General features: G+C 38.1%; 1 protein-coding gene across 2 annotated transcripts in view; it reads left to right on the forward strand.

Annotated features, from left to right (window-relative positions):
• BMX (BMX non-receptor tyrosine kinase) overlaps positions 1–12,487 on the forward strand; it is a 57,869-nt gene that overhangs the window by 12,689 nt on the left and 32,693 nt on the right. For both annotated transcript variants that reach the window (XM_017512364.1, XM_017512365.2), the window contains exons 5-7: positions 3,538–3,657; positions 5,354–5,418; positions 9,769–10,010. In XM_017512364.1, the coding sequence (XP_017367853.1) occupies positions 3,538–3,657; positions 5,354–5,418; positions 9,769–10,010 (427 nt within the window). The remainder of the gene's footprint in view (positions 1–3,537; positions 3,658–5,353; positions 5,419–9,768; positions 10,011–12,487) is intronic.

The following is a 12,487-nucleotide window of genomic DNA, read 5'->3' on the forward strand; positions in this document are numbered from 1 at the left end:
GCCTCCTGGGTTCAGGCAATTCTCCTGCCTCAGCCTCCTGAGTAGCTGGGATTACAGGCACGCACCACCAGGCCCAGCTAATTTTTTGTATTTTTAGTAGAGACGGGGTTTCACCGTGTTGACCAGGATGGTCTCAATCTCTTGACCTCGTGATCCACCCGCCTCGGCCTCCCAAAGTGCTGGGATTACAGGCTTGAGCCACCGCGCCCGGCTCATAAATATATTAAAGTACCTTATGCACAAACATGAGTCACTGTGGTTACAGTAGGGTTTCTAGGAGGAGCTCTAAGATTCTGCTTCCCATTTAGTCTCCTTTGATGGAATTTCCTGAGCAGTAGGTGCTATGTCCTGTGTGCAGCTCTTGGTCATGCCCTGCTAGATCTCATGTGCCTGAGTAGCTCATGTGAAGACATATGAAATGTAAAAGAAGAGCAGAGAGAGAAGCAAAAACACATCTCCTAGCCCCTCATAAAACTGCAGTGTTTCCATCACTACAGCTGCCATATGCACAATAAGTGTTTTGTATCAGCTAGTGATGCTTTGGGCTGCAGGTAAAAAGACATCAAACAGTTGCTGAAACAAATCGACTTTTGTTCTTCTCCCACAGTAACAAATGCAAAGGTAGGCAGTCAGTCAAGGGCTAGTGCAGCAACTCAATGAAGTCACTAGGAATGCAGGGTCCTCCTAGCTTTCTGCTCTGTTAGCCTTACAGGCTGCTGGAGAGATTCCAAGCCTTTCCATAAGCTCCTTGCAAACCTGTGCTTATGTCACATTATCCAGAACTATGTCTGATGGCCATTAATATTTACAAAGGAGGCTAGAAGACAGTACCTTTTTTTTCCAGCCTCTGTGCTGGAAGATAGTGAGAAAGAAGGTGAGTGGGATTTACCATCAAGTTGGCCAACCAACCTGCTGCAGGAAAACAAAGAGGTCCTCCTGCTCAAATGTTCTCCCCTACAAAGTTTCATTGTGCCACGATGACTCCTCCTGCCTTTTGTGTCTATTATTTGGCTCCAGAATTATAAACTGAGGTAGACACTTAAGACAGAATTTTCCAGATGTTAACCCACACTTGGAAGATTTGGGCTGATTCAGTGGTGACATAGGAGTGTCAACTATCATGGTTCTGAATTCAGCTAACCAGATCTGGAAAAAATGTGCCCTTCCTTCAAAAAATTAAAAGGGGTTTGGCAGAGAAGTTAGCATCTGTACATTGCAATGTAGTAGAAAAAGCCTCAGGCTGAGTCTCAGATCTGCTATTTATTAAGCTTGTAAACTTGAGCAAGTTGTACTACCTCTCTGTACTTCAGTTTACCTAAGTCTGTGAGAGCTGTAATAACAATAGCTACCCCTTAGGTTCTTGAATAGATTAAATTAAAGGATATATGTAAAGGAAAATATGTAAATGTAAAGTCCTATAGATATATGAATCTATAAGTTCCTCTTACAGTCATTATAAGGTGGTGAGACTGTTGCAATGTGGACTTTTGCATCTCGTTGGGAAAAGAACTAGTTACCCAGGAAACTAAATCCATGCAATGAGGAAATAATAGGAATCCCAACACATGGAGACCAGGAGCTTAGAGAACAGGAAGGCAAGTACTGTGTCCAAGAATTTGCAATGGCTATTTGGGACCAAAATCAGAAACTTATGTTTTGTAATTTTAATTCTTTTTGCTTTTTGTGATTTCTGTCACAATTTCCCTTTAATTCTCATTAGTAAAGTTTTTTTTAATGCCAGCATTTTCAGCTAAACTGAACTAAGTTACATTAAGGGAATGATATCACTAAAGCCCACTGTTTATTGGACACCTACTTACTCTGGGCCAAACACTGCTGAGTGCTTTACATACATTATCTAACAGCCTCCCAACGACCCAGCAAAGTATTATCTCCATACACTTCCTTGAGTTCGGACTGTAAAGAAGAAGCAGAACTCTCCTGGGATCAACATAAGGAAACCTCAAGATGAACATAAAGTCAAGAGGGAAGGAGTTAAAGGCACACATAAAACCAGCCCTTCTCACCTAGAGACTTCTTATAATATACTAAGATCTTGTAGATTTCTCTGTTGTATTTCAAAAGCGGCTAATTTGTTATAGATTACAATTTCATTTATTTGAATTATACATTGCCCTAGTCCTGCGGCTTTTTAAAATATGCACATATTCCTAGGAAAGTAGCCCCATAAACCATTCATTCCTTAGTATAAACATGTCAAAGTCACAAAAGTCAAAGAAGGAATGAGAAACTGTTGTAAATTAAGGGAAACTAAGTGCCATGTATGATTTTGAATTGGATCCTTGGTCAGAAAAAAAAGTGAGTGATTATTAAGGCTATTATTGGAATAATTAGAAAAATTTTAAAGATGAAATATATATTAAATAATAAATGTAGTCATAAAAAAGAATGCATTCATGTCCTTTGCTGGGACATGGATGAAGCTGGAAACCATCATTCTCAGCAAACTAACACAGGAACAGAAAGCCAAACACTGCATGTTCTCACTCATAAGTGACAGTTTAACAATGAAAGCACATGGACACAGGGAGGGGACCATCACACACCAGGGTCTGTCAGGGGTTGGGGGGCAAGGGGTGGGAGAGCATTAGGACAAATACCTAATGCATGCGGGGCTTAAAACCTAGATGATGGGTTGATGGGTGCAGCAAACCACCATAGCCCATGTATCCCTATGTAACAAACCTATATGTTCTGCACATGTATCCCAGAACTTAAAGTAAAATAAAAATTTTAAAAATTAAAAATAAATAATCATAATAATAATATTGTATCCATGTTAAAGTTCCTGAGTTTGATAATTGTATTACAGTTATATAAGAGAATGTCCTTGTTAATATAAGTTATATACGGAAGCATTTAAGGATGACATTATTTAGGTCATACCATCTACTACTTACTTGCAAATTATTAAGCACAATATAATAATGATTTTAAAATTAAAAAAATAATACATATGTACAGAGAGAAAAAGATAAAGCAAATGTGACAGTTAATAATCGGTGAATCTACGTAAAAGGCATATGGATGCTCATTGTATTAATCTTATTCTTGCAACTTGTCTGTACATTTGAAAATTTTCACAATCAAAAGTAGATGGAAGTGTATGTTTATGTGGGCCTTTTTAAAACTTTTTGCTAAAATTTATCCCCACACTCCCCCTTCTGCCACAGGAAAACACTATGTGCTGTAACCCACTCACTTTCTTTCCAGATATATCTCTAAAATCCTAACATCAAGCTGATCTGTATCTGCATTTTACTAGCTATTTTTTCTTCAAAAATGATATGTTACTGTGTTGTTCTCAACATACTCATGGTTAGACTTTTCTTTTTTCTTTTTGGCTCATTAATGTTTGAGTGAAAGATGTGTATCCTTCGGGAACTATTTGCTCTTACCTTGATTGCTGGCCAAATGGGGTTTCTATTGTTCTGTGATAACAGCACTTACTGAATGTGTTTCTCCTCTTGGGCCAGTGCTTGCTAACGTCTTGTTTTCTTCCTGTCTGCTCCTCAGAGATAAGGGGTAACCCCCACCTGCTGATCAAGTACCATAGTGGGTTCTTCGTGGACGGGAAGTTCCTGTGTTGCCAGCAGAGTTGTAAAGCAGCCCCAGGATGTACCCTCTGGGAAGCATGTAATGTGTGATCCCTCTGTTGGACGGGACCTTGGGTGGATAGTGCTCCATTAGGTTAAACCTGCCAGAGGCCAGAACAGTTTGCCAAAAAACAAGATGTGCCAGATTGGTTGGCATCATGAAAATTCACCCTTGCAGATGCTTTGTGACAAATGAAATCTCATTCTGGGGTCAATTGACTCATGGCCATTAAGATAATAACAATATTAACATCTGTAATTCTTTTATTTCATGAGAAATATTTTTAAAATTTGAATCATTAATCAAGCAATGAGCTGTTATTTCCTCCCATAATTTTTCCTGGTTCAAGATAAATGCCAAAAAGGTAGAATGTGTTGGATATGTCGCCATGGTTCAAACAGCTAGGTTTCCAACTTGATAAGAAAACCAGCTCTCTCTTCTTATAAATTACAAAAGTCATAAACTGGAAAAACAATATTCTTTTTTAAAAGTATACAGAAAGATATAATTTAAGTAATACTTTTTATCACCATATATACTAAAATGATGGCCAAGTTTTAAAATATATATTTAAAGGAGTTTGCCATTCTGTATATGTGTGTTAATTTCTTAATGACATCAGAAAGGGCTTGCTTTGTGTGAAATCAGATTCTATCCAGAGTTGTATTCCCAGGGAACAAGAGGGACTTGTATATATTTAAAGTTTAAAATTATTTAACATAAAGTTTTTGATAAATACAAAATGGGAAAACTTATTTTGGTAACAGTTTTACCAGCCTGGACAAAATATGCCTGGATTACAATGACTTTAAAGAATTGAATGAGATCAGCTACAGGATAGAACGTCATGAACTGGAAAAGATACAGGCACATGAAATATTTTTTAAATTCACCTCATAACAGTATTGACACCCAACAATCATGTTAATGTTAATATTGGTCATTTTACCTCCCAAAACCAATTAACAAATACTCATTGTGTTTTACATCCTAATTAGACTATACAATGAATATTTATTAATCTTCATTCGATCACATTGCTCTTTATACTCATGACTTATAGTGATTTAATGAACTATACAGATTGACTGCACATGGGTCTTCCCTCCACTGCAAGGAAAGGGAGTAATGTCTGAGGAGTAATGTCTCCTTACGGTGTTAATCATTTTCCCCAGTAGTTTAGTCTATGGTCTATTATCATTACCTAGCAGGTCAGATTCTAGCTTTGACCATGCCCTAAGTTTCTGGAAGGAGCAGGATAAAGGCCAGAGAGAGCACTGCCTTGGGATTGCCTTCCTAGGCTCTGTCTGTATGACATTCACCACGTGGGTGCCACAGGTGCTGTGCCTCTGAGAAAAACTATAGAGTGTAGAGGTGTTATAGCTCCTGAGCAGCTATAATACTGTCTATCTGCCCAAGTATAATTTATTCCCTTAGCTTCTTCTGCTGAACTACTGGGAAGTCCATGGGCATAGCAGCTAAAAGAAAAAGTTGGGTGTCTTTATTTCTTTTTGTCCAAGATGTCTTGATCCACCCTCTTTCCAAGATACATAGCCTACACAGAGTTAGGGATTATATAGGAAAGCTACAAAATCAATCCAGATGTTGTGTCTGGATTCACTTAATCTAGAGTATTGCTCACACAAACTGGTTCATTCTTTTAATTCATAACATTGAGTGTTTCTCTTTGCTTTGTTTAAAGTTCCTTCTGATATTACTTTGTTTTAATGTTCAGATGCTGATCTGCATATTGCAGTCAGTGAAGAGAGACACAGAGTTCCTACCTTCCCAGACAGAGTGGTAAGTCAACATTTTAAAAAGGTTTTTATGGTCAGGATCTATTAAATAAACCAATAGTTTCCAGATTCGAGACTAGAAAATGTGGAATTCATTTAGACTTCTCAGCAAAAAGAGAAAAAACATGAGCTCTAGATAATAGCTATGGGTGGTATTGAATAGTGGGTTCAAATATAGAACCATTGTAATATCGTATATTTTTGTATTTAATTCTTGTGTCTTTTCCTAACCAGTAAGCCCATAAATAGTCACCAAAAAAAAATGGGTGCATGTGGGAGAGGTCCTTAAGATAGCATCACACATAACAGGCAGCTGTTATTAACTGTCATTCTTTCCTTACCACCAACATGGCCAATACTGCTTTGTGGAAGTATCCTGGTGCTGAAATAAAACTCTATAGGACAAAAGCAGAAAACAACATAATTCTTTCTCTCCATTATCCCTTCAAAACTATTTAGTGGGCTTTTTTCCCCGCCTCCAAATAGAGTCTTTGCCAGATTCCATAGTTTTGTAGTCATTCTCAAATGATAAAAATTTCCCTGTTACTTGTCATGAGAACAGCCTCTGAATTGTTCCATCCAATGTTGTTTATCACATGACTGCAAACATCGTGCCAAGTTAAACATCCTTCACCTAGCTTGGGCCTGCATACCTGGCAGCCTGCTTTTGGGGAGGGATTTTGGAGGGACTGGGATTCATGGCCCTTTCAGAGTTAGGTTCAAGGAAGATGAGGTCTAATTAAAAAAAAAAAAAAGACACCCACATGTAGCTGGTCCTATCATGATTTCGTGGTGGTGGTATCTGAATGAGTTTTCCAGCACTGATTCTTTATCTCATGGGAGACTTTTGGGAATTTCCTACTGAGCGGCAGATCCGCATGTAATTTTCTGACAGAGGAGAGATCTTAATCCTCAGCTCCTGGCTTTTCAACCCTCAACCTTCTAAGATGGCTGTCAGCCAACTTTTTCCCAAGGGTGGAGTTGGCCTATAGGAAAACAAACAAAACCTTTATTGCTCTGGCTAATTAAGCTGTCTGCAGCTCTTTCTTGAAGTACAGGCTACTTCTCTCTTTTTGCTCTGCTTTCTTGGGTTCATAGCCACAGCCTCCTGCTTTTAGGCTTCCCAGGCAGGTGTGAGCCTCCTCAAATGGCAGGATACATACAAAATGGCTTCCCAATGGTTCTCTGGAAGCTCATCTGAAAGCAAGGGGACATCTCCATTCACCTATTGGGTCTATGGTGTCTTGGGTACTTATTTTCAGCTACACACATTTGCATACACTTACTTCTCTCTAAGTAAAAGACATATAATTTTTGTGAATCAACATGAAAGACAAAAATAATTCATTATTGTAGTAGACTGAATAATGTCCCCCAAATTTCATATCCATCTAAAACCTCAGAATGTGATCTTATTGGAACTAGGACCTTTGCAGATGTAATTAGTTAAAGATCAAGATGAAATCACACAAGATGAGAGTGAGCCATAAATCTAATGACTAGTAAAAAGATGAGAGGACACAGAGAGATACACAGAGGAGAAGGCCATGTGAAGAACTAGGAAGAGATTGGACTTATGTTACCACGAGCCAAGGAACACCTGTTTCTTAGTCCATTTGTGTTGCCACTAAGGAATATCTGAGGCTGGGTAATTGATAAAGAAGTTTATTTGGCTCACCATTCTGCAGGCTGTACAAGTAGCATATAGCACTGGCATCTGCATCTGATGAGGGCCTTAGGCTGCTTCCACTGATGGCATAAGGGAAGGGGAGCTAGTATATGCAGAAATTACATGGTAAGAGAGAAGAAACAAGAGAGAGGGAAGGGAGATGGCAGGCTCTCTTCAACAACCAGCTCTCATGGGAAATCATAGAATGAGAACTAATTCACTACCATGAGAATGGCACTAGGTCATTAATGAGGAATTCGCCCCTAAGAACCAAACACATCCTATTAAGCTTTACCTCCAACACTGGAGATCACATGTCAACATAAAATTTGGAGGGGTCAAATATCCAAACCATAGCAACTTGGAACCACCAGAAGCTGAGAGAGGCAAGGGAAGATTTTCTCCTAGAGGCTTCAGAGTAAGTACAGCAATGCTGAAACCTTGATTTTGGACTTCTAGCCTCCAGAACTGTGGAAGAATAGATTTTTGTGGTTCTAATTCATCAAACTTATAGTAATTTGTCATAACAGCCTTAGAAAACAATTATAATGGTTTGGAGTTTTTACTTTGTTATTAGCAACATTGCTGTTCGGGTTTGAAAATATGTTTCCGTCCTGAAGCTTGAAAAGTATGGTCCTCTAAAATACCTAGGAGCAATGTCCAGATCAGGCAAATCTACAGACAAAAAAGGTGATCAGTGGTTGCCTTGGATCAGAGTAGAGATGAGAATTGGCTGCAAATAGGTATAAGGAATCTTACTGGAGTGATGGAAAGACTGGGCCGTGGCGATGGTTATACAAGTTGATATATTTACAAAAGTCACTGAATTCTGCACTTTAAAAATGGTGATTTACCAATAAAGTTTGTTTTTGACAACTCTAAGAACAAAAGATAATTTAAGAGCCAGAAACCATTGCATCTAGTCTCCTGCAGGAAATTCTTTGGGTGATATATTGAAAATTATCAGTTAGGCGAATCAGTGGCTAACGGTTCATAAGCCTGTTTTGATTATAAGCTGCCCAAATGAACAAGGGATCAGAGAGGGTATCATGTAAAGTATGTTTTTCTTTCTTTCTTTTTTTTTTTGGTTGTTGTTTATTTGTTTTTTTTACCAGAGTATTAAGTAGAGGGTTTATTTTCTGAATGGAGGAAATGAAAATCAGCTCTCTAGCTGTTCTGTTCGAAGAGATTTCCTTAAATGATTTCCATTTAAGGAACTTCCCAGTGCATATTTCTTTGGAGATAGCCTATCTCACAGCTGATAAATAACACTGTCTTGCATAACTAAAATTTCCAGAACATCAAAGCCTTAACCCCAAATAAATGAAATTCCTGAAAAAAGTAAAATACAGTATGAAAAAATATTAAAAGCATCTCTCTCTGTCACACATGCACACACACACACATACATATTATGAATTTTTAAATGAAATATAACGTGAACACAGAAAAGCACACAAATCCTGTGTTCAGCTTGATGAATTTTCACAAACTGAACACTTCTCTATAATCCACCCTCAGACAAAGAAACACGACATCATAGAACCCCAGGGACACCCTGATGTTCCCTTTCAGTCACTACTGCCATACAAGAGTAGTTACTAACCTGATCTATAACATCATAGATTGTTTCCCTGATTTTGACTTTTATATGAATGGAATCATAAAGTGTATAGTCATTTATTGTGTGTCTTCTTTTTTACAATTTATGAGATTTTTTTAGTATGTGGTTGTAGTTTATTGTCATCATTGTATAGAATTCAGTTGGGTGAATATACAACTGTATTGGTTTCTTATTGCTGTTCTAACAAATTACCACACAAATTTAGTGGCTTAAAGCAATACACATTTATTCTCTTATAGTTCAGAAGATCATATGTCTAAAATGGGTCTGCATAGCTATGTTTCCTCTGGAAGCTTTAGGGACGAATCTGTTTCTTTGCATTTTCCAAATCCTAAAGGTTATTTACACTCATTGGTTCCTGGCTCCTTCCTCTGTCTTGCGGAACCAAAGAGTCACAGCTCATCTGCTCTCTGACCTGTGCTTCCATTCTCATGGCTCTCTAATCTCTGACCACCTTATCTCCCTTTTATAAGGGCCCTTTGGATTACATCAGGCCCACTCCCACAAAATCCAGAATAGTCGCCCCATCTCAAGACACTTAATTCCAATCTGCAAAGTCCCTTTTACCATGTAAGGTATTCACAGGTTCTGGGAATTAGGACATGAACACATTCGGGAGACCATTATTCAGCCTTCAATAACCACATGCTTATTATTTTATCCTCTTGATGGGCAGGTAGGCAGTTTCTAGTTTTTATCTAATTAAAATAATTCTACTATGAACATTCTTTTACAGGTCTTTTGGTGTCACTGTTGGGTATATATACATATAATTTATGACTCATAGAGTATGATGCACACCCAGATTTAGTAGATTCTGCAAACAAATTTCCAGTGTTGTTGTACCGCTTCATATTCCAACCAGAAAAAGTATGAGTTCCAGTTACTCCATATCCTTGCTCATACCTTCCTTCTTTCTTTGCTTCTTTCCTTCCTCCCTTCCTCACTCCCTTCCTTCCTTCTTTTCTCTCTCTTTCAAGAACTGATACACTTTAGTTGTCAGTTACCGGTACCTGAATCTGTATCTCATCGTGATTATTAAAATCTCTTCCCCTCCAAAGCTGAAGATACCTCGGGCAGTTCCTATTCTCAAAATGGATGCACCATCTTCAAGTACGACTCTAGCCCAATATGACAACCACTCAAAGAAAAACTATGGTTCCCAGCCACCGTCTTCAAGTACCACTTTAGCCCAATATGACAACGACTCAAAGAAAATCTACGGCTCCCAGCCAAACGTCCACATGCAGTATATTCCAAGGGAAGACTGCCCTGACTGGTGGCAAGTAAGAAAACTGAAAAGGTAATCCCCAGCTTTCAGACGGGCTGCCCAGCATGTAGAGTAGACGCTACCCCACTGTCCTGGACCTCAGCCTCAAAGCTGTTGATCCAAGCCTGAGGCCGTCCTCTCAGAAAATGTTCAGTGCTTGAGCCAGAAGCCTGGGGAAGTAGTGGCCCCACTGGTGCTGAGAAGCATAGATTTTCCATTTAGATTATCTAATCTAATGATCTCAGTAATACATGATCATTTTATTCCCTTTCCTTTCTCCTCCTTCTCCCCCCAAGTATCTCCACATTTAAAGAATACAGAACCTTTAAAATCTATTCTTTATATGAAAGAGCTTAGGATGGGCTTACTTTTATAATGTGCTTCAGCATCACTAGCCAAATGACAAATAGCATTTCAAGCAAGGCAATGGCTTGCCTTCTTAGAATGCATAACCTCACCTCTCCTGACCTGATTAGTCTTCTCACGGTTTTTAGCCTAAAGATTTCATCTAAGGCCAGAATTGAAAATGCCTTGAAGGCAATAAGTAAATTATGTGTGTACATATCTCTGGGTCTGGCACTGAGTTTGCTCTATACTTGATGCCCAATAAATGTTGAATTGAATTGCAAGATGACCAAATGGAAAGGGTCAAGTGACTCCCCTTCCTTATTTCCTGCCTCAGTCCTCCTCCCCATGATATTGTCTATTATCTGCCATCTTCTCACTCAGTTATCAGCACCTCTGCAAGGTAGTCATGTCTGCCTTTCCCCACAGTGGATACAGAGCATCTCTCTGACTCACCGTGTATCTCTTTTCTTAGTTTTTTCACATGTCCTTTTATTCCTTTATTTTTTCCATCCTCATCATTTTTGCCTAAAGCCAATTACTCAAAGTTCCAATAATACAGGGCATATAGAATTTGAAATAATGTAAGTGTATTCTTCCTGATTTTTTTTTCATTATAACAAGTCATGGTCCCTTTCATTCCAAAGTGGAGCTAGAATCCTAGTGTATTAATCTATACCTGGTGCCTGAGGCAAGGGGTTACATTGGCATGCCTGTTGCCCACCATTCTTATGGAAGGAGAAGATCAGTAAAACCAGATACAAGGAGAGTGGAAGTCATGTTAATTGTGTTCCAGGTCCCCTCCCTGACAGAAACTCCAGTGATTCATTGAGAGAGGTGTGAGGTGAAACAGACTTACCTGTTTTCAAATAACTAGGAAGAACTGTTGATTCACAGGGGGTTGCTGCTCAGCTACTAACTCATAAATTGTCGGATTCTATCTTTATGTAAAATGTCAACATTTTGTTCATCATGGATTATTCGCATGAATTTTTATTTTAAAAAATATTTCATTAAAATACTATTTATCTTGATTATTGACTTTTTGACACTCCCTTAGATTTGCACCTCCTTAGATTTAGTCCCAACTGTGGATTTTCCCTAGAACTTCAGAAAGCCAGTTATTTTAACACAGGATTGATTGATTGCCTCTTAGCATGAGCAGCATTGCATGTGCAAGTGAATTATAATTGCTAAAAGATCTTCATGGAGCTTGAGTTTTTAAAAGTGCAGCCATGATTCTCAGCTCATATATGCGATCATATTTTTATCAACTTTCTGTCATTATTACTCTTCCCCTGAGCTTCTTTTTAATCTTTTTTTTCTGTTTAGTATGATAATCTATGCTCCCATTAGAGCATTTGAATATTACGGAATATTCCATTTACATTCCCCTAAAATGTTTTCTATTCACATGTGGCCATGTGCATACAAAAGCAAGTAAGTTCTCACGATAGTCTTCTTTGACATTTGTTCTTTTCACTTGACATCTTCAGCATTTTTCTTATTTGAATACATGAGGATACACCTGACTTCTAAATTTTTTATTTTGTTTAATTTTGGTAAAATATACATAACATAAAATTTACCATCTTAATTATTTTTAAGCACACAGTTCAGTAGTGTTAAGTACATTTACATTGTTGTGCAACTTATCTGATTATTTTTAATATCTGTAAAGTACCCATTATATAAATACTAGGTAAACCTAAGTAATGCACTATTGATGGACATTTTCCACGTGTTTTTTAAAATAACAAAGCTAAATAAAAGCTATTCTAGTGGGCAAGGCTCTTTGGGAAGGTAGAGAGAAAGCCATGTTAGTGCTTAAGGGCTTTCTCTAGGCATTCCTTGAAGTTGAGCCAGTGGAGCATTTCCTTGCTAAGGAAGCTTGTTTCTATGAACTGTGGTTTTGAAAAAAAAAGGTCTGGGCTATGAAGGCAAACAGGAAATAGGTCCTACATTCCAGATAAAACAGCCTTTAGACTTTGAGAGGTAGGCACTTCTTCATGTTCTGCTTAATATCCCAAATGAAAGAGAGAAAATGATGTATGGCAGAGGATGATGAAAATCCTGCTTATCCATCTGTGTCCAGAAGGAGCAACAAGATGAGCATTGTCAAGAATTTTAATTGTAGTCTTAATAGCAAAGAGGAAAATAAGTTA

This window comes from Cebus imitator, unplaced genomic scaffold (genome assembly GCF_001604975.1).
Source record: "Cebus imitator isolate Cc_AM_T3 unplaced genomic scaffold, Cebus_imitator-1.0 Scaffold471, whole genome shotgun sequence".
NCBI classification, from domain to species: Eukaryota; Metazoa; Chordata; class Mammalia; order Primates; family Cebidae; genus Cebus; species Cebus imitator.